Below are 25,242 nucleotides of genomic sequence, written 5' to 3'. Positions count from 1 at the left end.
CTACAGACAGGTGAGTCTTGTTTTTACTGTACAGCGGTAATGTGGGAGAGAGTATTATTTTTACAAGAGGCTTGTGTTATGGGAGGGTGAGTTGAAGTACAATGTAGCGTCGGTTGTCAGTGAGGTGCGGGAAATCTCCTGTCACTCAGTGTAAAGCTTTAGTAACTGCAGTTTGCAGTTGGCCAGAGGAGCATCTGTGTGTGTGGTTTATATCCAAAATAGATGGACTGTAGTGGTTGTGTGTGTAGAGACCTGAAATAGGAGGATTTTACATGAATTCAGGAATAATTATTTATTTGTATGTATTTTTTTTTGCTCTGGCAGTCACCCATCTCCTGGTGTGTGTTCAGGTGTTTGTGTGTGTACCTAGCTGTATATCTGTGTACCACTCTCATTGTGTCTGTGTGTGTACCACTCTCATTGTGTATGTGTGTGTACCTAGCTGTATATCTGTGTACCACTCTCATTGTGTCTGCGTGTGTACCACTCTCATTGTGTCTGTGTGTGTACCTAGCTGTATATCTGTGTACCACTCTCATTGTGTCTGTGTGTGTACCTAGCTGTCTGTGTGTGTACCACTCTCATTGTGTATGTGTGTGTACCTAGCTGTATATCTGTGTACCACTCTCATTGTGTCTGTGTGTGTACCACTCATTGTGTCTGTGTGTGTACCACTCTCATTGTGTCTGTGTGTGTACCTAGCTGTCTGTGTGTGTACCACTCTCATTGTGTCTGTGTGTGTACCTAGCTGTCTGTGTGTGTACCACTCTCATTGTGTCTGTGTGTGTACCACTCTCATTGTGTCTGTACCTAGCTGTCTGTGTGTGTACCACTCTCATTGTGTCTGTGTGTGTACCACTCCCATTGTGTCTGTGTGTGTACCTAGCTATATGTCTGTGTACCACTCTCATTGTGTCTGTGTGTTATTCCTTGCAGCAGTACCATGGTGTCTGGTGCTATAGCGTTGGCCTTCCTTCCCCTGGTGTTGACCTTCATCATTCGTTACCGCTACTACTTTGTGCTGTTCTACCGGGCGGTGTTGGTCAGGATGTGGTATGACTGTAAGACGGGGCTGAGCAGGGAGGAGAGGGCCTTCCAGTACGTTCTGACCCACGCCATCCCCGGCGACCCAGAAAGTATCCTGGAAACCTTTGACCTCTGGTGCAACAAGGTGGAGTTCATCAGCAACATCGGCCCCAAAAAAGGTGACCCTACCTGACTGACCACAACCCTCCCCTCAATTCTCATATTCTGTAATCTCATCTGCCTACCTGACTGACCACAACCCTCCCAATTCTCATATTCTGTTCTCTCATCTGCCTACCTGACTGACCACAACCCTCCCCTCAATTCTCATATTCTGTTCTCTCTCTCATCTGCCTACCTGACTGACCACAACCCTCCCCTCAATTCTCATATTCTGTTCTCTCTCTCATCTGCCTACCTGACTGACCACAACCCTCCCCTCAATTCTCATATTCTGTTCTCTCTCTCATCTGCCTACCTGACTGACCACAACCCTCCCCTCAATTCTCATATTCTGTTCTCTCTCTCATCTGCCTACCTGTCTGACCACACCAATGTGTCTGTCTGTGTGTGCAGGTAAGATAATGGACCGGATGCTTTCCGAGCACTGCCCTCTGACCGTGCTGGAGCTAGGTTCTCACTGTGGGTACAGCACAGTGCGTATCGCCCGGGCACTGCCCCTGGGTGCCAGGCTCTACAGTGTGGAAATGGACGTGAGAAACGCTGCGATAGCAGAGAAGATCATACGGCTGGCGGGCTTCGACGATGACACGGTGAGAGCAGAGCGCGCACACACACAGGGTGAAAGAGTAAAACACAAAGACAAACAGACCCAGTGAGATCAAATCTGGTCCCCCCCCCAGGTGGAGCTGATAGTGAGTCCGTCAGATGAGGTAATCCCAAGGTTGCGGGCAGACTACGGTCTGGAGCTGTTGGACTTTGTGTTCATGGACCACTGGAAAAAATGTTACCGTCCTGACTTGCAGGTAGCTAATTCACCCATAACCCCCATGACCTCAAGTCTGTTTTTATGTTGATGTTCCTGTCTATGTAAATCAGGGGTGTCAAACTCATTCCATGGAGGGCCAAGTGTCTGCAGGTTTAGTTTTTTCCTTTCAATTAAGACCTAGACATTCAGGTGAGGGGAGTTAGTGACCTTAATTCACCAATCAAGTACAAGGGTGGAGCAAAAACCCCGCAGCCACTCGGCCATCTGTGGAATGAGTTTGACACGTGTTGTACACTATATATACAAACGTATGTGGACACCCCTTCAATTTAGTGGATTCGGCTATTTCAGCCACACCCGTTGCTGACAGGTGTATAAAACCGAGCATACAGCCATGCATTCTCCATAGACAAACATTGGCAGTAGAATGGCTTAACTGAAGAGCTCAGTGACTTTCAAGGTGACACTGTCATAGGGTGCACCTTTCCAACAAGTTAGTTTGTCAAATTTCTGCCCTGTTAGAGCTGCCCCGGTCAACTGGAAGTACTGTTATTGTGAAGTGGAAACTTATAGGAGCAACAACAGCTCAGCCACGAAGTGGTAGCGTGTAAAAACACTCACTACCGAGTTCCAAACTGCCTCTGGAAGCAACGTCAGCACAATAACTGTTTGTTGGGAGCTTCATGACATGGGTTTCCATGGCTGAGCAGCTGCACACAAGCCTAAGATCACCATGCGCAATGCCAAGCGTCGGCTGGAGTGGTGTAAAGCTCGCCGCCATTGGACTCCAGAGCCATGGAAACACGTTCTCTGGAGTGATGAATCACTCTTCACCATCTGGCAGTCCGACGGACGAATCTGGGTTTGGCGGATGCAATGAGAACGCTACCTGCCCCAATATATAGTGCCAACTGTAAAGTTTGGTGGAGGAGGAATAATGGTCTGGGGCTGTTTTTCATGGTTCCGGCAAGGCCCCTCAAATCAAATCAAAGTTTATTTGTCACGTGCGCCGAATACAACAGGTGTGTAGACCTTAGTGAAATGCTTACTTACAGGCTCTAACCAATAGTGCAAAAAAAGGTATTAGGTGAACAGTAGGTAAGTAAAGAAATTAAAACAACAGTAAAAAGACAGTGAAAAACAGCAGCGAGGCTACATACAGACACCGGTTAGTCAGGCTGATTGAGGTAGTATGTACATGTAGATATGGTTAAAGTGACTATGCATATATGATGAACAGAGAGTAGCAGTAGCGTAAAAGAGGGTGGCGGGACACAATGCAGATAGCCCGGTTAGCCAATGTGCGGGAGCACCGGTTGGTCGGGCCAATTGAGGTAGTATGTACATATGTACATGAATGTATAGTTAAAGTGACTGTGCATATATGATAAACAGAGAGTAGAAGCAGTGTAAAAGAGGGTTTTGGGGGGGGGGGGGGGGGGGCACACAGTGCAAATAGTCCGGGTAGCCATTTGATTACCTGTTCAGGAGTCTTATGGCTTGGGGTAAAAACTGTTGAGAAGCCTTTTTGTCCTAGACTTGGCACTCTGGTACCGCTTGCCATGTGGTAGTAGAGAGAACAGTCTATGGCTGGGGTCTTTGACAATTTTTAGAGCCTTCCTCTGACACCGCCTGGTATAGAGGTCCTGGATGGCAGACCGCTTAGCCCCAGTGATGTACTGGGCCGTACGCACTACCCTCTGTAGTGCCTTGCGGTCAGAGGCCGAGCAATTGCCTTACCAGGCAGTGATGCAACCAGTCAGGATGCTCTCGATGTTGCAGCTGTAGAACCTTTTAAGGATCTCAGGACCCATGCCAAATCTTTTTCGTTTCCTGAGGGGGAATAGGCTTTGTCATGCCCTCTTCACGACTGTCTTGGTGTGTTGGACCATTCTAGTTTGTTGGTGATGTGGACACCAAGGAACTTGAAGCTCTCAACCTGCTCCACTACAGCCTCGTCGATGAGAATGGGGGCGTGCTCGGTCCTCCTTTTCATGTAGTCCACAATCATCTCCTTAGTCTTGGTTACGTTGAGGGATAGGTTGTTATTCTGGCACCACCTGGCCAGGTCTCTGACCTCCTGCCTATAGGATGTCTCATCGTTGTCGGTGATCAAGCCTACCACTGTTGTGTCATCTGCAAACTTAATGATGGTGTTGGAGTCGTGCCTGGCCATGCAGTCATGGGTGAACAGGGAGTACAGGAGGGGGCTGACCCCTGGGGGGCTCCAGTGTTGAGGATCAGCGTGGCAGATGTGTTGCTACCTACCGTGGGGTGCAATAGAGATTGCATCATCTGTGGATCTGTTTGGGCGGTATGCAAATTGGAGTGGGTCTAGGGTTTCTGGGATAATGGTGTTGATGTGAGCCATTACCAGTCTTTCAAAGCACTTCATGGCTACGGACGTGAGTGCTACGTGTCTGTAGTCATTTAGGCAGGTTTCCTTTGTGTTCTTGGGCACAGGGACTATGGTGGTCTGCTTGAAACATGTTGATATTACAGACTCAATCAGGGACATGTTGAAAATGTCAGTGAAGACACTTGCCAGTTGGTCAACACATGCCCGGAGCACACGTCCTGGTAATCCGTCTGGCCCCGCAGCCTTGTGTATGTTGACCTGTTTAAAGGTCTTACGCTACGGAGTTAGCCGACGTGAGTTTCATTAAAGGGAAATCGTACCGCTACAGCTTACGATGACATTCTAGACCATTCTGTGCTTCCAACTTTGTGGCAACAGTTTGTGGAATGTCTTTTCCTGTTTCAGCATGACAACTCCCCTGTGCACAAAGCGAGGTCTATAAAGAAATGGTTTGTCGAGATCGGTGTGGAAGAAGTTGACTGGCCTGCACAGAGCCTTGACCACAACCCCATCGAACACCTTTGAGATGAATTGGAACGCCGACTGCGAGCCAGGCCTAATCGCCCAACATCAGTGCCCGACCTCACTAATGCTCTTGTGGCTGAATGGAAGCAAGTCCCCGCAGCAATGTTCCAACATCTAGTGGAAAGCTTTTCCAGAAATGTGGAGGCTGTTATTGCAGCAAAGGGGGGACCAACTCCATATGAATGCCCATGATTTTGGAATGACAAGTTTGACGATCAGGTGTCCACATACTTTTGGTCATGAAGTATATGATTGTTTTGTATGGTGTTTTGTGTGGACACCAGGAGGAGCCGTTGCTTCAGTAACAGCTCACTGTGATGTGGATACAGGAATGATGTAACATGTGTCAAACTCATTCCACGGAGGGCAAAGTGTCTGTGGGTTTTAGCTCCTCCCTTCTACTTGATTAATGAATTAAGATAGGGGGGGTATGCCTTATGATTAACGAGAAGTGGTGTGATCATCATAACAACACACAAGAACTCAAGTCGTTCTGTTCACCTGATCTAGAACTCCTCACAATCAAATGTCGACCGCATTATCTACCAAGGGAATTCTCGTCAATCATAATCACAGCCGTATACATTCCCCCCCAAGCAGACACATCGATGGCCCTGAACGAACTTTATCTGACTCTTTGTAAACTGGAAACCACACACCCTGAGGCTGCATTCATCGTAGCTGGGGATTTTAACAAGGCTAATCTAAAAACAAAACTCCCTAAATTCTATCAGCATATCGATTGTGCTACCAGGGCTGGAAAAACACTAGACCATTGTTACACTAATTTCCGCGACGCTTATAAGGCCCTCCCCCGCCCCCCTTTCGGAAAAGCTGACCACGACTCCATTTTGTTGATTCCAGCCTACAAACAAAAACTCAAACAACAAGCTCCCGCGCTCAGGTCTGTTCAACGCTGGTCCGACCAATCTGAATCCACGCTTCAAGACTGCTTCGATCACGCAGATTGGAATATGTTCCGCATCGCGTCCAACAACAATATTGACGAATATGCTGATTCGGTGAGCGAGTTCATTAGGAAGTGCATTGACGATGTCGTACCCACAGCAACGATAAAAACATTCCCAAACCAGAAACCGTGGATTGACGGCAGCATTCGCGTGAAACTGAAAGCGCGAACCACTGCTTTTAACCAGGGCAAGGTGACCGGAAGCATGACCGAATACAAACAGTGTAGCTATTCTCTCCGCAAGGCAATCAAACAGGCCAAGTCTCAGTACAGAGACAAAATCGAGTCGAAATTCAACAGCTCAGACACAAGAGGTATGTGGCAGGGTCTACAGTCAATCACGGATTACAAAAAGAAAACCAGCCCCGTCGAGGACCAGGATGTCTTGCTCCCAGACAGGCTAAACAACTTTTTTGCCCGCTTTGAGGACAATACAGTGCCACTGACACGGCCCCCTACCAAAACCTGCGGGCTCTCCTTCACTGCAGCCGAGGTGAGTAAAACATTTAAACGTGTTAACCCTCGCAAGGCTGCAGGCCCAGACGGCATTCCCAGCCGCGTCCTCAGAGCATGCGCAGACCAGCTGGCTGGTGTGTTTACTGTGACATACTTCAATTACAAGTCCTTATCCAACAGGTCTAGACTGTTACCGCGACATGCTTCAAGTTACGGGCCCTTAACCATTAGGTGTCGACTGTTCCCAAGAAATGCTAAGGTAACTGAGCCCTAAACCACTACCGCCCCGTAGCACTCACTTCCGTCATCATGAAGTGCTTTGAGAGACTAGTCAAGGACCATATCACCTCCACCCTACCGTGACACCCTAGACCCACTCCAATTTGCTTACCGACCCAATAGGTCCACAGACGACGCAATCGCAACGCACACTGCACACTGCCCTTAACCCATCTGGTACAAGAGGAATACCCATGTGAGAATGCTGTTCATCGATTACAAGCTCAGCATTTAACACCATAGTACCCTCCAGACTCGTCATCAAGCTCGAGACCCTGGGTCTCGACCCCGCCCTGTGCAACTGGGTCCTGGACTTCCTGACGGGCCGCCCCCAGGTGGTGAGGGTAGGTAACAACATCTCCACCCCGCTGATCCTCAACACTGGGGCCCCACAAGGGTGCGTTCTGAGCCCTCTCCTGTACTCCCTGTTCACCCACGACTGCGTGGCCATGCACGCCTCCAACTCAATCATCAAGTTTGCGGATGACACTACAGTGGTAGGCTTGATCACCAACAACGACGAGACGGCCTACAGGGAGGAGGTGAGGGCCCTCGGAGTGTGGTGTCAGGAAAATAACCTCATACTCAACGTCAACAAAACAAAGGAGATGATTGTGGACTGTCAGGAAACAGCAGAGGGAGCACCCCCCTATCCACATCGACGGGTCAGTAGTGGAGAAGGTGGAAAGTTTTAAGTTCCTCGGTGTACACATCACGGACAAACTGAACTGGTCCACCCACACAGACAGCGTTGTGAAGAAGGCGCAGCAGCGCCTCTTCAACCTCAGGAGGCTGAAGAAATTCGGCTTGTCACCAAAAGCACTCACAAACTTCTACAGATGCACAATCGAGAGCATCCTGTCGGGCTGTATCACCGCCTGGTACGGCAACTGCTCCGCCCACAAGCCCGTAAGGCTCTCCAGAGGGTAGTGAGGTCTGCAGAACGCATCACCAGGGGCAAACTACCTGCCCTCCAGGACACCTACACCAGCCCGATGTCACAGGAAGGCCATAAAGATCATCAAGGACAACAACCACCCAAGCCACTGCCTAGTTACACCCCGCTATCATCCAGAAGGCGAGGTCAGTACAGGTGCATCAAAGCAGGGACCGAGAGACTGAAAAACAGCTTCTAGTCTACAAGGCCATCAGACTGTTAAACAGCCACCACTAACATTTAGACGGCCGCTGCCAACATACTGACTCAACTACCAGCCACTTTAACAAATGGGAATTGATGGAAATTACTGTAAAAATGCTTAGCCACTAGCCACTTTACCAGCAGATGCCGACGTTACTATGACAATGTTTACATACAAGCCTACATTACCCATCTCATATGTATATATACTGTGCTCTGTGTCATCTACTGCATCTTGCCATCTTTGTGCGATACAGGTGTACCACTAGCCACTTTAAACTATGCCACTTCATGTTTACATAGCCCTACAGTACTCATCTCATATGTATATACCGTACTCTATACCATCTACTGCATCTGCCATGCCGTTCTGTACCACCACTCATCCATATATCTTTATGTACATATTCTTTATCCCTTACACTTGTGTGTGTGTGTAAGGTAGTAGTGTGGAATTGTTAGGTTAGATTACTGTTGGTTATTACTGCATTGTCGGAACTAGAAGCACAAGCATTTCGCTACACTCGCATTAACATCTGCTAACCATGTGTATGTGACTAATAAAATTTGATTTGATTTGATTTGAAGATCACTAATTAGAAAGGAAAGGAAAAACCAAAAATCAGCAGACACTTGGCCCTTCATAGAATGAGTTTGACACCCCTGATATAACACTTCAAATTGAATTTGTCCCATCCCCCGAATACAACAGGTGTACTGTGAAATGCTTAGTTACAAGCCCTTAACCAACAATGCAGAATAAAAAAATAAAAGTAAAAAATATTTGCTCAAAAGTAACACAATAAGTAACAATACAATTACAATAGAGGGTACGGACAGGGGTACCAGTACCGAGTCAATGTGCGGGGGTACAGGTTAGGTGAGGTAATTGAGGTAATATGTACATGTAGGTAGAGTTAAAGTGATTATGCATAGATAATAAACAGCGAGTAGCAGCAACGTAAAAAAGGGGGTCAATGCAAATAGTCCGGGTAGTCATTGGATTAACTGTTTAGCAGTCTAATGGCTTGGAAGTAGCTGTTAATGACGCAGAGGAACCTGAAGCTCTCGACCCGCTCCACTACAGCCCTGTCGATGTGAATGGGGGCTCGCTCCCCCTTTTCCTGTAGTCCACAATCAGTTCCTTTGTCTTGCTGACATTGTGGGAAAGGTTGTTGTCCTGGAACCACACTGCCAGATAATTGACTTCCTCCCTGTAGAATGTCTCATCGTTGTCGGTCATCAGGCCTACCACCGTTTTAGTCGACAAACTTAATGATGGTGTTGGAGTAGTGTGTGGGTAAACAGGGAGTACAGGAGGGGACTCAGCACGCACCCCTGAGGGGCCCCCATGTTGAGGATCAGCGTTGCGGATGTGTTGTTACCTACCCTTACCACCTGGGTGCGGCCCATCAGGAAGTCCAAAATCCAGTTGCAGAGGGAGGTGTTTAGTCCCAGGGTCCTGAGCTTAGTGATGAGCTTGGAGGGCACTATGGTATTGAACGCTGAGCTGAAGTCAATGAACAGCATTCTCACATAGGTGTTCCTCTTATCCAGGTGGTAGAGGGCAGTGTGGAGTGCAATAGAGATAGGGTTATCTGTGGATCTGTTGGGGCGGTATGCGAATTGTGGTGGATCTAGGGTTTCTGGGATGATGGTGTTGATGTGACTCATGACCAGCATTTCAAAACACTTCGTGGCTACAGACGTGAGTACTACAGGGCGGTAGTCATTTAGACAGGTTACTTTGGTGTTCTTGGGCACAGGGACTATGGTGGTCTGCTTGAAATATGTAGGTATTACTGACTCGGTCAGGGAGAGGTTGAAAATGTCAGTGAAGACACTTGACAGTTGGTCAGCGCCCTGGTAATCCGTCTGAATGTTGACCTGGTCTTCTTTATCCCCCTCTAACTCCCCTCTATAACTTCCCTTCCTAACCATCACCTCTATAACTTCCCTTCCTAACCCTCACCTCTATAACTTCCCTACTAACCCTCACCTTCTAACCATCACCTCTATAACTTCCCTCCTAACCATCACCTCTATAACTTCCCTCCTAACCCTCACCTCTATAACTCCCCTCCTAACCCTCCCCTCCTAACCCTCTATAACTTCCCCTCTAACTCCCCTCTATAACTTCCCATCTAACCCTCACCTCCCACCTAACCCTCCCCTCTAACTCCCCTCCAAACCCTCACCTCTATAACTTCCCAACTAACCCTCCCCTCTATAACTCCCCTCCAAACCCTCCCCTCTATAACTTCCCTCCAACTCCCCTCCTAACCCTCCCCTCTGTAATTTTCTTCCTAACCCTCCCCACTATAACTTCCCTCCTAACCCTCACCCTCACTTCCCTCCTAACCCTAACTTCCCCCCTAACCCTCCCCTCTATAACCCTAACTTCCCTCCTAACCCTAACCCTCACTTCCCTCCTAACCCTAACCCCCCCCCTCTATAACCCCCTTCCTAACCCTAACCCTCCCCTCTATAACCCCCTTCCTAACCCTAACCCTCACCTCTGTAGTTGGCATCGGAGAAGGCAGACGTTTTACGTGCCTCCAACCGATTGTGTTTTTGTTTGTAACTTATTTTGTACATAATGTTGCCGCTACCGTCTCTTATGACCAAAGATAACTGCGATTACTCACCACGGACTGGCAGAATCCTTTTTTTCCTTTAACGAGTCTGACGCGAACGATATACTTTTTCAGGAACAGGCGGCAGAGAAAAGGGGCCAGAGGGCGGGCTGCCTTCTGAGAATTCGTAGGCGATCAAATAAACCCCCACTTCCTTCCATTCTGCTAGCAAACATGCAATCTTTGGACAATAAAATAGATGACCTACGCGGAACATTAAACTACCCATGAGACATTCAAAACTGTAATATCTGATGCTTCACGGAGACGACGACACTATCAACATACAGCTGGCTGGCTATACTCTGCACCGGCAGGATAGAACAGCGGGTCTGGTAAGACAAGGGAAGGCTGGCTATACTCTGCACCGGCAGGATAGAACAGCGGGTCTGGTAAGACAAGGGAAGGCTGGTTATACGCTGCACCGGCAGGATAGAACAGCGCCGTCTGGTAAGACAAGGGAAGGCTGGTTATACGCTGCACCGGCAGGATAGAACAGCGCCGTCTGGTAAGACAAGGGAAGGCTGGCTATACTCTGCACCGGCAGGATAGAACAGCGGGTCTGGTAAGACAAGGGAAGGCTGGTTATACGCTGCACCGGCAGGATAGAACAGCGCCGTCTGGTAAGACAAGGGAAGGCTGGTTATACGCTGCACCGGCAGGATAGAACAGCGCCGTCTGGTAAGACAAGGGAAGGCTGGCTATACTCTGCACCGGCAGGATAGAACAGCGGGTCTGGTAAGACAAGGGAAGGCGGGCTATACGCTGCACCGGCAGGATAGAACAGCGGGTCTGGTAAGACAAGGGAAGGCGGGCTATACGCTGCACCGGCAGGATAGAACAGCGGGTCTGGTAAGACAAGGGAAGGCTGGCTATACTCTGCACCGGCAGGTCAGAACAGCGGGTCTGGTAAGACAAGGGAAGGCGGGCTATACGCTGCACCGGCAGGATAGAACAGCGGGTCTGGTAAGACAAGGGAAGGCTGGCTATACTCTGCACCGGCAGGATAGAACAGCGGGTCTGGTAAGACAAGGGAAGGCGGGTTATACTCTGCACCGGCAGGATAGAACAGCGGGTCTGGTAAGACAAGGGAAGGCGGGCTATACTCTGCACCGGCAGGATAGAACAGCGGGTCTGGTAAGACAAGGGAAGGCGGGTTATACTCTGCACCGGCAGGATAGAACAGCGGGTCTGGTAAGACAAGGGAAGGCGGGCTATGTATTTTTGTAAATAACAGCTGGTGCACGATATCTAAGGAAGTCTCAAGCTATTGCTCGCCTGAGGTAGAGTATCTCATGATAAGCTGTAGACCACACTACCTACCTAGAGAGTTTCCATCTGTATTTTTCGTAGCTGTCTACATGGCACCACAGTCAGAGGCTGGCACTAAGACAGCATTGAATGAGCCGAATTCCGCCATAAGCAAACAAGAATACGCTCACCCAGAGGCGGCACTCCTAGTATCCCCGGGGACTTGAATGCAGAGAAACTTAAATTTGTTTTACCAAATTTCTATCCGCATGTTAAATGTGCAACCAGAGGAAAGAAACTCTGGACCACCTTTACTCCACAGAGACGCATACAAAGCTCTCCCTCGCCCTGCATTTGGCAAATCTGACCATAATTCTATCCTCCTGATTCCTGCTTACAAACAAAAATGAAAGCAGGAAGCACCATTGACTAGATCAATAAAAAAAGTGGTCAGATGAAGCAGATGATAAGCTACAGGACTGTTTTGCAGGCACAGATTGGAATATGTTCCGCGATTCCTCCGATGGCATTGAGGAGTATACCACATCAGTCATTGGCTTCATCAATAAGTGCATCAATGACATTGTCCCTACAGTGACCGTACGTATGTAAATACCCCAACCAGACGCCATGGATTACAGGCAACATCCGCACTGAGCTAAAGGGTAGAGCTGCCGCTTTCAAGGAGCTTGACTCTAACCCTGAAGCTGATAAGAAATCCCGCTATGCCCTCCGACAAGCCATCAAACAGGCAAAGCGTCAATACAGGACTAAGATCGAATCGTACTACACCGGCTCTGACGCTCGTCGAATGTGGCAGGGCTTGCAAACCATTACAGACGACAAAGGGAAGCACAGCCGAGAGCTGCCCAGTGATACGAGCCTACCAGACGAGCTAAACTACTTCTATGCTCGCTTTGAGGCAAATAACTATGAAACATGCATGAGAGCACTACAGAGGGTAGTGCGAACGGCCCAGTACATCACTGGGGCCAAGCTTCCTGCCATCCAGGACCTCTATACCAGGCGGTGTCAAAGGAAGGCCCTAAAAATTGTCAGACTCCAGCCACCCTTGTCATACTGTTCTCTCTGCTACCACACGGCATGTGGTACCAGAGCGCCATGTCTAGGTCCAAGAGGCTTCTAAACAGCTTGAACACCTAATAAAATGGCTACCCGGACTATTTGCATTGCCCCCCCCCCATCTTTTACACCACTGCTACTCTCTGTTGTTATCATCTATGCAGTCACTTTAATAACTACCTACATGTACATATACCTCAACTAACCAGTGTCCCCTCATATTGACTCTGTACCAGTACTCCCTTGTATATAGTCTCATTATTGTTATTTTACTGCTGCTCTTTAATTACTTGTTACTTTTATTTCTTATTCTCATCTATTTTTTATTTATTTTTTAAACTGCATTGTTGGTTAGGGGCTCGTAAGTAAGCATTTCACTCTAAGGTCTACACCTGTTGTATTCAGCGCATGTGTCTAATACAATTTGATTTGATTTATAACTCACCTCTTAACCCTCGTCTCTATAACTCCCCTCGTAACCCTCCACCTGTATTGTGGTCTGCAGGCTCTGGAGGGCTCTGGTCTGCTGGGAAAAGGCTCTGTAGTGCTTGCTGACAACGTCCTATTTCCGGGTGCTCCTAACTTCCTCCGACACGTCCGCAAGAGTGGCCTCTACGAGTGGAAGATCCACAGGGCCACTCTAGAGTACAGCAAGGGCATCAGGGATGGGATGGCTGAACTTGTTTACCAGGGGATCAAGTAGGGCGGGGGAATAGTGATGGACACACTCATCTATTACTTCGACATACAAGACTGAGGTTGGGGGCAACTTACTTTTGTTCTCTGAGCCTACTAGTCTCCTGCTGCCTTCTGCTCAGTGCTCCCTGCTGGTTGAATATCGTTCTGATAGTCTCTTGTGTGTTTTACAGGTCTGTCTGTCGCATTAATAGATCCATTACATACATTCTCTGTACACATATTGTTTTTCTTTATTTACATAAGAAACTTGACAAATTAAAAAGTGATTTACTTTTCATACAACTGAGCATCTGTTAAGTTCCTTTTTACAACTTGTTGAATACTGACATTCTATAGCACGTGTTCTTACTCTCCAGGTTTCTGTTGGCCACACACACACACACAGCCACAGCCACACACACACACACACACACACAGCCACACACACCAGATTACCCAAGTGCAGTGTACAGGCTGTGGTTTATGCACATTCAGCTGGTTTAAGAGAACCCATTCAGATGTGACATATGACTGGGGGAGATGTCAAAGTACACACTCCAACAGAATAACGAGTACCAGAGAGGGGAGTGAGTTCAAACTCAGACATCCTTGAGTTAAATGTGTGTGTGTAGTCTAAACAAGGGGTCTGACTGTCTCGACCTGATGTGGAGGACAGAACTAGCAGAGGGGGGTTGAGGTGAAGGCCCTTTCTTTTTCCTAATGTTGCAAAACCACTTATCTGAAGAAACTTTTACAGTTCAGTCTTCACACATTGCAACTGTAGAACACTGAATGAGAGAACACGCACTTTCTCCATGCAGTAAACCACCCTGTCGTTTCCCATGGTGGGTGTGAACCGCAGGGAAAGTTCACCAGCCAAGACACACTGTCAGGAAGAGTAGATGAGCACCTATCCTGCTGGAGAGCTACTAAGGGGAAATCAGAGAGTAGCGAGGATTACTCTGGTCTAGATCATCCACTGGTCTTGGTCTTGATCTGCTCCCTCCATGTCCATCTGCAGTTTGAGTAACATGACAGAGAGATGACTGAAATGTATAAGAGGTTCTAGTATTTCCCTTAGATACTGTTCCACAGACGTGACCCCTAACCCCTGGTTGTGTGTGTGTGTTTTAGACCTCGTTGACCTCGCCGTCATCCGGTGACTCGTTGTAGTCGTTCATCTCATCTATGTCCTGCATGTCCTCTTCGTCCTCAGAGTCTTCTTCACTATCTTCCTCATCCTCATCCTCCTCCTCTTCCTCCTCGTCAAATGTCTGCTACACACCCACAGAGAACACAAACAAAAGCCACACACACCGCAGAGTGAGTATGGAAAATGACAAAAAAACACCCCTCAACAGAAATACAGTACCAGTCAAAAGTTTGGACACCTACTCAATCAAGGGTTTTTCTTTATTTTTACTATTTTCTACATTGCAGAATAATAGTTAAGACATCACAACTACGACATTTTACATATGGAATCATGTAGTAACCAAAAATGTGTTCAATCAAAATATATTTTATATTTCAGATTCTTCAAAGTAGCCACCCTTTGTGCAAAGCTGTCATCAAGGCACTCTGGCATTGGTATAAATTAAAGGACAACTATGTCTTATTTTCATCCAAACGTTGACACAAAATTGTAAACTATGTGTATAATTTGAGGAATGAAATGTCATGAGATATTAAAACCTAGTTGCTAATCTCCCCTTTCTGTGTACCACACCACCATATCAACATGCCCGAGTTCACACAGGGTAGGGGGTTTAGGATCACCATCTTTAACTTGGTTTCAATTTGAGCTAACGAGCAACACATACACTACTGTTTTGTTTTGTATGTGCTGTTCTCTCCTCGCCTCACCTCTGTCTTTGGATGGTATAATTAAAGCGTGTGCTTTTCCTCCCTCTGGCCCTAATGACTCTACCTAATCTCGGAGCTGTTAGGAATAACCACAAAATGCAAACATTAACTTCTCTATTTTATTGCATTGTAATGCCTTTCCACCCCCCACATGGAAGCAACTACAAAATACATTACAATTGGATGTACTGGTGCCTCTCTGGCAATTTACAATATTGTTTGGGGACCTTCTTATTGAGGAATGTAATTGTTTTTCTTTCTTATACTGTATTAGATTTTGTCTGATGTAATTGTATATACAGGGCTCCCTTGTGAAAGTGACCCTGGTCTCAATGGTTTTTCCCTGCTTCAATAAAGGTTAAATAAAAATGTGAACATAGTCACCCTTTGTAATATCTCATTACATTTACATTTAAGTCATTTAGCGGACGCTCTTATCCAGAGTGACTTACAAATTGGGTGACACTTGGTCAAAATCCATACACATCTCATATACATTTGGGTCAACTTTTGGATGAAAATACAAGTGACTGACTAAAATAAATGTTATTTAAAGCTCAGATACCTCAAAGATTGGCTTCCCAATAGGCATCAGGTTATTGTCCTTCTCTGCGATGCTTTGTAACTAAGGGGGAGAGAGAGAGAGGTCAGTGTTTGTCAGAACCCAGGTTGGATCATTGACTCCTGCCAGTGTTGCTCTGTCTTTTCTCTCTCGGTGTGTGTGTGTACCCAGGTCTGGTGCTGTTGCTCCTGTTGGTGTAGCTCTGTCTCATCCACACACGGCCGGTCCAGGTTGAACCACAGAGACTCTGTCAACCGGGGAAACAGCGAGGGAAACAGCATGGACATCTCTGTCTGAGAGGAAACACACTTCACTGAGGCAGGATAGTTATCAGCACCCACCTAGATAACAGACCTGGATAGATTAGTACACAGCTGATCAGATTTTGGTTTCAGTGATCCCAAAAACTGAGTGGGGAGTGTAGCTAGCGATAGATAGCTGTAAAACATGACAACAATGTTTTCAACATAGCTAGCTAACATCTGCTAACTTGGGTAGGTTAGCTACATAGCTAGTTACTGTAAGTACTGCACGGTTTAGGTTTTGCATGCTTTAAATGGTATTACAGATTTTAGCTATTACAGATCTGTCTTACTAACTAGCTAGCGAACACTCTTCATCCTGCATAATGTAGCTAAGGTTAGCCAGCTAGCTATCACTGCACATAGATCATGTAGCTAACACTGCAATAATGTTAGCTAGCTATGTTACGAAACTTATCTTATACCGTTAAATCAATAATAAAAATACTGTAAATGTTCACCGTCTTACCTGTAAAACCGATATCCCGTCTTGCTGTCAAAACATAAATTTCAAAATTTCAACTGACCGGAAACCGGTGTTCGTTTGTAAACGCTCCGGGCGTGTAGGCATATCATTTCAAAAAGATTCCGCTTTATGAACCGTTGTCAATGGTATGAACTATATACTATATAGATTATAAACTGCAAGGATGATCATACTCTTTGACCACACTGCGAGAAAGTTTAAGTTTCGGCTTAGTAAAGCAGGCTATGTATAACGCTTTAGTTTCATGAAACTTTCACTTGAGGTGTAGCTACTCTCTGTGAAACTGTAAAAAATGGTTTCAGAACTTATTTTGAATAGAAAATATACTTTACACCTGTCTCTATATGTTATAGGTAGTTTCTTCATGCAAATGTAACTTTGAAGGACATTGGAACCTGCCTGAAATGATTACCCTGCCTGAAATGCATATGAAATGATAAAGTTAAACACTTAATATGAGCTCATGACCTTTGGGTGCAGTAAACCAGTGATTTCCACATTCACTAATTAACAGTGAAGAAAATCTTATGTGAGGCTTGGTGATAACAGTTTTATGCTGCATACTATGCATACCCTGACCTCTGAGTCAGCTGTCATAAACCTGAGGAGTTACACATATTATAAAAGTTATAAAACCACGCAATAATCCTAAAAAAACGTATGCTATTGTTACAGGCTGACTACACCGCTCGCGCGCGCCAACGATTGTCTGCGTTGCCAAGGTCTAACACGGAACCCAAACCGTCTGCGCGCAAGTGCCATCGTGCATAAATGTATTTTGTCACCCCACACCAAACGCAATCAAAACAAACTCTGAACCAATTATATTAATTTGGGGACAGGTCGAAAAGCATGAAACATTTATGGCTAGTTAGCTTGCACTTGCTAGCTAACAGTGCTTCACATATAATATGTGTAACTCCTCAGGTTTATGACAGCTGACTCAGAGGTCAGGGTATGCATAGTATGCAGCATAAAACTGTTATCTATTTAGCTAGCTTGCTGTTGCTAGCTAATTTGTCCTGGGATATAAATATGAGTTGTTATTTTACCTGAAATGCACAAGGTCCTCTAGTCTGCCAATTAATCCACACATGAAACGGCCAACCGAATCGTTTCTAGTCACCTCTCTTCCTTCCAGGCTTTTTCTTCTCTTGACTTTTTATATTGCGATTGGCAACTTTCATAAATTAGGTGCATTACCGCCACTGACCTCGTTCGTCTTTCAGTCACCCACATGGGTATAACCAATGAGGAGATGACACGTGGGTACCTGCTTCTATAAACTAATGAGGAGATGGGAGAGGAAGGACTTGCAGCGCGATCTGTGTCAGAAATATAACTGATTTCTATTTTAGCCCTTGGCAACGCAGACGCTCGCGAGCAGTGTTGGTGCAATAATTGAATAACATAGATTTCAACATTTATTTTGCAACGCTCGTGCACGCGATGCGAGCGGTATGGTCAGCCTATTAGTGTGGCGCGCGCTAATAGTGTTTCAATCGGTAACGTCACTTGCTCTGAGACCTTGAAGTAGTTGTCTCCATTGCTCTGCAAGGGCCGCTACTTTTGTGGAGCGATAGGTAACAGTGCTTCGTGGGAGGCAATTGCTGATATGTGAAGAAGGGTCCCAGGTTCGAGCCCAGGTGGGAGTGAGAAGAGGGACGGAAGCAACACTGTTACACTATGACAGATAACTGCAACATCCTGTGTTAGATATGTCACAGGACATGTTTTCTTTAAGAATGATTGAAAAAAGGTCTCTAGAAGTTTTATTGCAGTAATCTATCAGGTCATGCTGCCATTTTCACACCATCAGTGCATCAACTACTGGTGGATGGAATCTTACAGTAACGAGGCTGAGACCTTGGCTTGAGATAACGCGAAATCTCCCTCGCAGGGAGACCTCACAATACCCCCTCCCCACACACACACGCGCACGCGCACACGCACACACACACACACACACACACACACACACACACACACACACACACACACAGGCAGACTTTGCTCCGTTGAGACCATTCTCATGTGATTGTAGGAGTTATTTGCATGTCAGGGAGTTTCCCACAAGCCACAGACACGTATGATCATACACACACCTGAGGTTACAGAAGCTACTCTGCATTGTAAAGGACTCAAAATCACGTTTAGGTGATTGAAACCGGACTTCTGCACCAATACATTTTACAAGGTATTGTGAATCCATTGTTCTGTTATTCTAATTGGCTCATGCTTATCATACTTCCAGATGTTGGTTAATTTGAGAGAGTGTGAGATTTACAGTAAATTGATAGATTATAAAGATGACTATGCTTTGTGAAGAATGTGTGTGCTGGAAAGGTTTAATACAACAGTAAAATGTTCCTCCTGTAATAGACCAGAAGGTAACTGTTAGACATCTTTCTCAATGTGTTTTTAGCAGATTTCTGGGTTGTTCATCTGTTCGTGTGTGTGTGTGTGTGCGTGTGTGTGTCTGCTTTACCCATGCAGTGTGTTGATAGAAGTGTAGTTAGCATCCGTGGGTTCTCTCCTCCACCGACCCAGCTGTAGAGACATGTGGTGGGTATTGGTCCTGCTGCTATCCCTGGCCAGTCGGGCTCAGTCTTTAGAAAAGCTCAACATGTGTATGGATGCCAAACACCACAAAAAAGAGCCTGGCGCCGAAGGACAACTCTATAAACAGGTGTGTGTGTGTATTAATCTTTAAATTAACAACGAATCAATCTATGTTCGTTCTTTTCCTCCTGTAGTGTGCTCCATGAAGGGATAATGTCATTTTCCTCCTGTAGTGTGCTCCATGAAGGGATAGTGTCATTTTCCTCCTGTAGTGTGCTCCATGAAGGGATAATGTCATTTTCCTCCTGTAGTGTGCTCCATGAAGGGATAATGTTATTTTTCTCCTGTAGTGTGCTCCATGAAGGGATAATGTCATTTTCCTCCTGTAGGGTGCTCGATGAAGGGATAATGTTATTTTTCTCCTGTAGTGTGCTCAATGGAGGGATACTATTATTTTCCTCCTGTAGCGTGCTCCATGGAGGGATAATGTTATTTACCACCTGTAATGTGCTCCATGGAGGGATAATGTTATTTACCACCTGTAATGTGCTCCATGGAGGGATAATGTTATTTACCACCTGTAATGTGCTCCATGGAGGGATAATATTATTTTCCTCCTGTAATGTGCTACATGGAGGGATAATGTTATTTACCACCTGTAATGTGCTCCATGGAGGGATAATATTATTTTCCTCCTGTAGTGTGCTACATGGAGGGATAATATTATTTTCCTCCTGTAATGTGCTCCATGGAGGGATAATATTATTTTCCTCCTGTAGTGTGCTACATGGAGGGATAATATTATTTTCCTCCTGTAATGTGCTCCATGGAGGGATAATATTATTTTCCTCCTGTAGTGTGCTCCATGGAAAGATAATGCCTGTTGTACAGCTAACACCAGCGCGGAGGCCCATGATGATAACTCCTATCTGTACAACTTCAACTGGAACCACTGTGGTGTCATGTCCTCCAAATGCAAGAAACACTTTACCCAGGACACCTGCTTCTACGAGTGTTCACCTCACCTGGGGCCCTGGATACAGCAGGTAAAGGCATAGATCGTTTCCTAGGCAGATAATCTAGCAATTGGCCAGACTAGACAAAGGCCCCCAGCATTGAGGGAATTTGAATAAGCTGACCCGGGCAAGTGTGGTTTCCGTCAGGTGAAAAGTGATTGCATTCGTTTTGAAACCGGGCTGCCTCCTGGGTGTGATGCGGTTACCTCATTCTGGCTGACGACAAAGTCGGCTCAAAACAAAAGTGATGTAGGCCTAGGTTAAGCACGTGAGTAGTATTCAGTAGGATTAATAAATAGGATTCAGTAGGATTCATAAATAGGATTCAGTAGGATTCATAAATAGGATTCATAAATAGGATTCAGTAGGATTCATAAATAGGATTCAGTAGGATTCATAAATAGGATTCATAAATAGGATTCAGTAGGATTCATACATAGGATTCAGTAGGATTCATAAATAGGATTCAGTAGGATTCATAAATAGGATTCATAAATAGGATTCAGTATGATTCATAAATAGGATTCAGTAGGATTAATAAGCAGCATTCTGTGTTTTCACATGCAAAAGTGATTGCTTTTGATAAAAAATGAAAAGTAGTCTGGAAATTCAAGGCTATTGTATGTTTCTGATCGATACATCAAGCTGCCTTCTCGACAACAAGACCGAACGGCGCAGATTACTGTTTGATTTGAGCGAGGCGCACCGGCTTTTCGCAGCCACGTGACGAGCCATAGGCCGGTTCAACCCAGGCCAGCTTAATTGAATCCCCTCTGTGTCTCAGGCCATAGCTAGTTTCTATATGTATTTTACGCTTTCCAATGTCAAATGAATCAACATTCTATGACTTTTATTGTGTAGGTGGACCAGTCTTGGCGTAAGGAGCGGATCCTATACGTGCCTCTGTGTCAGGAGGACTGCCACAGCTGGTGGGACGACTGCAAGGATGACTTCACCTGCAAACAGGACTGGCACTACGGCTGGGACTGGACCACAGGTACGCACGCATGCACGCACGCACGCACGCACGCACGCACGCACGCACGCACGCACGCTCGCACACACACACACACACAAAACCAGGCAGCAACACATCCGCCATGCTGACCCTCAACACGGGGGGCCCCTCAGGGGTGCGTGCATAGTCTCTTCCTGTACACCTTGTTCATCCACGACGACAATGAGACCTGGCAGTGTGGTGCCAGGACAACAACCCCTCTCTCAACGTCAGCAAGACAAAGGAGCTGATCGTGGACGACAGGAAACGGAGGGCCGAGCACGCCCCCATTCACATCGACGGGGCTGTAGTAGAGCGGGTTAAGAACTACAAGTTCCTCAGTGTCCACATCACTGAGGAATTAACATGGTCCACACACGCCAACACAGTTGTGAAGAGGGCACGACAACGCCTCATCCCCCTCAGGAGGCTGAAAAGATTTGGCCTGGGTCCTCAAAAAGTCCTACAGCTGCACCATCGAGAGCATCTTGACTGGCTGTATCAACGGTTCTATATCAGGCGGGTTCAGAGGGAGGCCCTAAAAATTGTCAAAGACTCCAGTCACCTAAGTCATAGACTGTTCACTCTGATACCGCTCGGAAAGCTGTACCGATGCACCAAGTCTGGAACCAACAGGACCCTGAACAGATTCTATCCCTAATGCATGCGACTGTTAGTTCAGGTAGCCATCTGCATTGACCCTTTTTGCACGACCTCTTTTTGACTCATCACATATGCTGCTACTGTTTATTATCTATATTGTAGCCTAGTCACTTTATTCATCGTTAAAATGTATATCCAGTGCATTCGGAAAGTATTCAGACCCCTTAACTTTTTCCACATTTTGTTACATTACAGCTTTATTCTAAAATGGATACGCTCTCTCTCACACACACACACACACACACACACACACACACACACACACACACACACACACACACACACACACACACACACACACACACACACACACACTAACATACATTGTTTTCTTTAAATGCTAAATAAAACATTGTGATGAAACATTGTTTCTTCATCCTGTCTGTCCTCCCTTTCTTCTCTCTTCTCTCCCCTCTATCCCTCTTCCATCCTCTCCTCCCGTCTGTCCTCCCTTTCTCCTCTCTTCTCTCCCCTCTATCCCTCTTCCATCCTCTCCTCCCGTCTGTCCTCCCTTTCTTCTCTCCTCTATCCCTCTTCCATCCTCTCCTCCCATCTGTCCTCCCTTTCTCCTCTCTTCTCTCCTCTATCCCTCTTCCATCCTCTCCTCCCCTGTCTGTCCTCCCTTTCTCCTCTCTTCTCTCCCCTCTATCCCTCTTCCATCCTCTCCTCCCGTCTGTCCTCCCTTTCTCCTCTCTTCTCTCCTCTATCCCTCTTCCATCCTCTCCTCCCCTGTCTGTCCTCCCTTTCTCCTCTCTTCTCTCCTCTATCCCTCTTCCATCCTCTCCTCCCCTGTCTGTCCTCCCTTTCTCCTCTCTTCTCTCCTCTATCCCTCTTCCATCCTCTCCTCTCCTCTCCTCCCTTTCTCCTCTCTTCTCTCCTCTATCCCTCTTCCATCCTCTCCTCTCCTCTCCTCCCTTTCTCCTCTCCTCTATCCCTCTTCCATCCTCTCCTCCCGTCTGTCCTCCCTTTCTCCTCTCTTCTCCCCTCTATCCCTCTTCCATCCTCTCCTCCCGTCTGTCCTCCCTTTCTCCTCTCTTCTCTCCACTATCCCTCTTCCATCCTCTCCTCTCCTCCCTTTCTCCTCTCTTCTCTCCACTATCCCTCTTCCATCCTCTCCTCCCGTCTGTCCTCCCTTTCTCCTCTCTTCTCTCCTCTATCCCTCTTCCATCCTCTCCTCCCGTCTGTCCTCCCTTTCTCCTCTCTTCTCTCCTCTATCCCTCTTCCATCCTCTCCTCCCTCTCTCTCAGGCCGTAACCGTTGTCCTGCTGAGGCTAGTTGTCGTAAGTGGACAGATATCTTCCCTACAGCCCAGATAATGTGTGAGAAGATCTGGTCTGACTCCTACAGCTACACCAACCTGCCCAAGTCTTCTGGCCACTGCATGCAGCTGTGGTTCACCGGGAAGAACCCCAACAAGAAGGTGGCAGAATACTACCTGAACCACGCCCCCTGGCAACGTGTTACCCCCGCCTCACTCCTCCTCCTGGCAACAATGTCATTAAGCATTGTCCTGCTCTGAATAAAACCACAGATGTTCATGTCATGGATGGCTTTATGTGTCCTTGTCTCCCTACACACGTTAACTGTCTCTGTGTGACTATATGTCTCAAATCAAATGATATCCTATTCCACATGTGCACTACTTCTGACCAGAGACACAGGGAAATAAGTACTTCTCACCGTCACCCCCTCTTCATTCTGTCCTCTCTTTCCTCTACCGTAGAAGGGTTTAGCGTTTAGCCTGAGTCCCTCCTTGGCACTCAGGCTGCCAACAGAACCGTACTCTCTGTCTAGGACGTTAGGATATTTCAGGGAACCAAAAACACATGACCAGTCTGAGAGGGAGGCCAATCGGCTTCAGTTCTCAGTAATTAGGGGGTTCCATTCCCCAGTGTGCGTGTGTGTGTGTGTGTGTGTGTTGTGTGTGTGTGTGCGTACAGTCTGTTCTCGTCTTTTATTTTTCTGTTTGTCACAGAATGTCTTAAGGGTGTGGCTAGCCTCCCGTTACCTGTGGTTACCAGGCCATAGCCCCTGCCCCTGCTGCCTAGGATGCAGGACACACTCTCTCACATGCGCACATACACACACTTACAGAACACACACATACACACCACACTCTGTCTGATGACATAGCCAGAAATAGCAGAAAGATGGACATGGTCAATATGGCTATTAATACACAGCCTCTTTCTGAGGTCACACACACTCACCTCACTCACTGTGTGTGTGTGTGTGTGTGTGTGTGTGTGTGTGTGTGTGTGTGTGTGTGTGTGTGTGTGTGTGTGTGTGTGTGTGTGTGTGTGTAGAGTGAGTGAAATGGTGTAAAACAGCATACCCGTATTCATACTTAAATTGAGCTTTAGGAATAGGTTGAAGGATCAGGCTTGGTTTACAAAATAATTTACAACAAAACAAAAGTGTTAAGTAACAGTCTTGTTGGAGCACTGCTATTTTATGACCACTAGGTGGACTCACACTTCGCATAGAAAATGCAACACTAAAAACATGAAGTGAATTAGTATTAATTAGTACTATATTAATAAACATTCAGCTGCATAAACATGCACAACCCAAAATGACGTTTCTTTTTTTGTGAGGCCTAGTCTTGTGTCTTGGTTGAAATTAACAGCGAAAGGGACAGAGTTTAGCTCGCAGTAGCTGCAATGCCTCCCACTCTCCGGTTCACTCCATCTCCATGATTTCCGTGGGAAGCGCCGCGGAGCTATGGCAGACTTTCAGGAACTGAGGAAGCGTCAGAAACGACCCACCGAGAAGTATTAACTTCTCACTTTTCTCGCGTTTCCCAACTCTGAATCACACTACTCGCACTCGAATTTGTCGATTTATCGCCTCGTTCAGCTTGTTTAACTCAGGAAACCGTGTGTTTTCTGGGGCTGTTGCGATGGCCGGTGGCGGCGGGGTGTCGCCGCTGGGGCTAGCGCCTCCGTTGTGGTATCACCGGGACCTGAGTCGAGCTGCTGCCGAGGAACTGCTGGCCCGAGCGGGACGAGACGGGAGTTTCCTGGTTCGGGACAGCGAAAGTGTTAACGGGGCGTACGCCTTGTGTGTGCTGTGAGTAGCCGGATTTAATGTTATCATTGGGAAAGTGTGGCTTTACTCAGGATAGACTAGCTGGGTTCTAAACTTCTGAGTTGCCTGTCTTTCATTTGTCCCATGGTTGGGAGGGACACACGTCGTGGCAACTAATCACCTTTCTAGTCGCCAGTCAGTAAGCTACAGCAAAAATTATATCCGACTGTGGCTACTAATTAGTTATTTCACAAACTAAGACTATCTGGAAAAGTGAGTTTCTTAAAACAGCGCCTGTCAACTCATCACAACAACTCAATTTAGGTTTGTTGTCTTGTTTTTCTACAGCCAACAGTAGCCCTATTTCAACCGCAATCACTACAATGTAGCCTTATATAATCATT

General features: G+C 46.6%; 4 protein-coding genes across 11 annotated transcripts in view; 3 read left to right on the top strand and 1 right to left on the bottom strand.

Annotated features, from left to right (window-relative positions):
- Nucleotides 1-943: 943 nt before the first annotated feature.
- tomt (transmembrane O-methyltransferase) lies at nt 944-13,656 on the top strand. Its single transcript, XM_071360100.1, has 4 exons — nt 944-1,205; nt 1,603-1,799; nt 1,890-2,012; nt 13,181-13,656. The coding sequence occupies exons 1-4, from the start codon at nt 944-946 to the stop codon at nt 13,376-13,378; spliced, it is 780 nt and encodes a 259-aa protein (XP_071216201.1). The 3' UTR covers nt 13,379-13,656.
- On the bottom strand, nt 13,580-17,250 carry anapc15 (anaphase promoting complex subunit 15). 8 transcript variants are annotated; one of them, XM_071360093.1, is made up of 5 exons: nt 16,553-17,250; nt 15,949-16,074; nt 15,785-15,844; nt 14,490-14,630; nt 13,580-14,368 (listed from the first exon to the last, which is right to left on the bottom strand). In XM_071360093.1, exons 2-5 carry the CDS (start codon nt 16,066-16,068, stop codon nt 14,321-14,323), a joined length of 369 nt encoding a protein of 122 aa, XP_071216194.1. In that variant the 5' UTR covers nt 16,069-16,074; nt 16,553-17,250; the 3' UTR covers nt 13,580-14,320. The 8 variants fall into 8 exon arrangements, with proteins under 8 accessions (XP_071216194.1, XP_071216193.1, XP_071216198.1 ...); XM_071360092.1 differs by having other exon boundaries at nt 15,949-16,122; nt 16,553-16,980; XM_071360097.1 differs by having other exon boundaries at nt 14,490-14,627; nt 16,553-16,687.
- Nucleotides 17,251-18,377: 1,127 nt separating this feature from the next.
- On the top strand, nt 18,378-23,351 carry folr (folate receptor). Its single transcript, XM_071360087.1, has 5 exons — nt 18,378-18,767; nt 19,067-19,259; nt 19,990-20,178; nt 21,010-21,145; nt 23,056-23,351. Exons 2-5 carry the CDS (start codon nt 19,131-19,133, stop codon nt 23,325-23,327), a joined length of 726 nt encoding a protein of 241 aa, XP_071216188.1. The 5' UTR covers nt 18,378-18,767; nt 19,067-19,130; the 3' UTR covers nt 23,328-23,351.
- A 1,019-nt stretch (nt 23,352-24,370) lies between these two features.
- Nucleotides 24,371-25,242, top strand: part of LOC139549506 (phosphatidylinositol 3,4,5-trisphosphate 5-phosphatase 2A-like) — a 49,197-nt gene continuing 48,325 nt past the window's right edge. The window contains exon 1 of the mRNA XM_071360078.1: nt 24,371-24,880. Within this exon, the coding sequence (XP_071216179.1) occupies nt 24,711-24,880 (170 nt within the window). The 5' untranslated portion in view covers nt 24,371-24,710. The remainder of the gene's footprint in view (nt 24,881-25,242) is intronic.

The sequence above is a fragment of the Salvelinus alpinus genome, chromosome 22, assembly GCF_045679555.1.
Source record: "Salvelinus alpinus chromosome 22, SLU_Salpinus.1, whole genome shotgun sequence".
NCBI lineage: Eukaryota > Metazoa > Chordata > Actinopteri > Salmoniformes > Salmonidae > Salvelinus > Salvelinus alpinus.
Note: the sequence above shows the minus strand (reverse complement) of the source record. Positions and strands in the feature narration are given on the sequence as shown.

Bases quoted from the DNA above. Each gene is read 5' to 3' on its own strand.
- tomt (XM_071360100.1), top strand. From the start codon at position 944: ATGGTGTCTGGTGCTATAGCGTTGGCCTTCCTTCCCCTGGTGTTGACC. The intron at 1,206-1,602 runs GTGACCCTACCT...CTGTGTGTGCAG, and splicing joins CAACATCGGCCCCAAAAAAG to GTAAGATAATGGACCGGATG. The intron at 2,013-13,180 runs GTAGCTAATTCA...TGTGGTCTGCAG, and splicing joins GTTACCGTCCTGACTTGCAG to GCTCTGGAGGGCTCTGGTCT.
- anapc15 (XM_071360093.1), bottom strand. From the start codon at position 16,068: ATGTCCATGCTGTTTCCCTCGCTGTTTCCCCGGTTGACAGAGTCTCTG. The intron at 15,845-15,948 runs GTACACACACAC...TCTCCCCCTTAG, and splicing joins AGCAACAGCACCAGACCTGG to TTACAAAGCATCGCAGAGAA. The intron at 14,369-14,489 runs GTCTAAAACACA...CTCAAACTGCAG, and splicing joins ATGACGGCGAGGTCAACGAG to ATGGACATGGAGGGAGCAGA.
- folr (XM_071360087.1), top strand. From the start codon at position 19,131: ATGTGGTGGGTATTGGTCCTGCTGCTATCCCTGGCCAGTCGGGCTCAG. The intron at 20,179-21,009 runs GTAAAGGCATAG...TTTATTGTGTAG, and splicing joins TGGGGCCCTGGATACAGCAG to GTGGACCAGTCTTGGCGTAA. The intron at 21,146-23,055 runs GTACGCACGCAT...CCTCTCTCTCAG, and splicing joins CGGCTGGGACTGGACCACAG to GCCGTAACCGTTGTCCTGCT.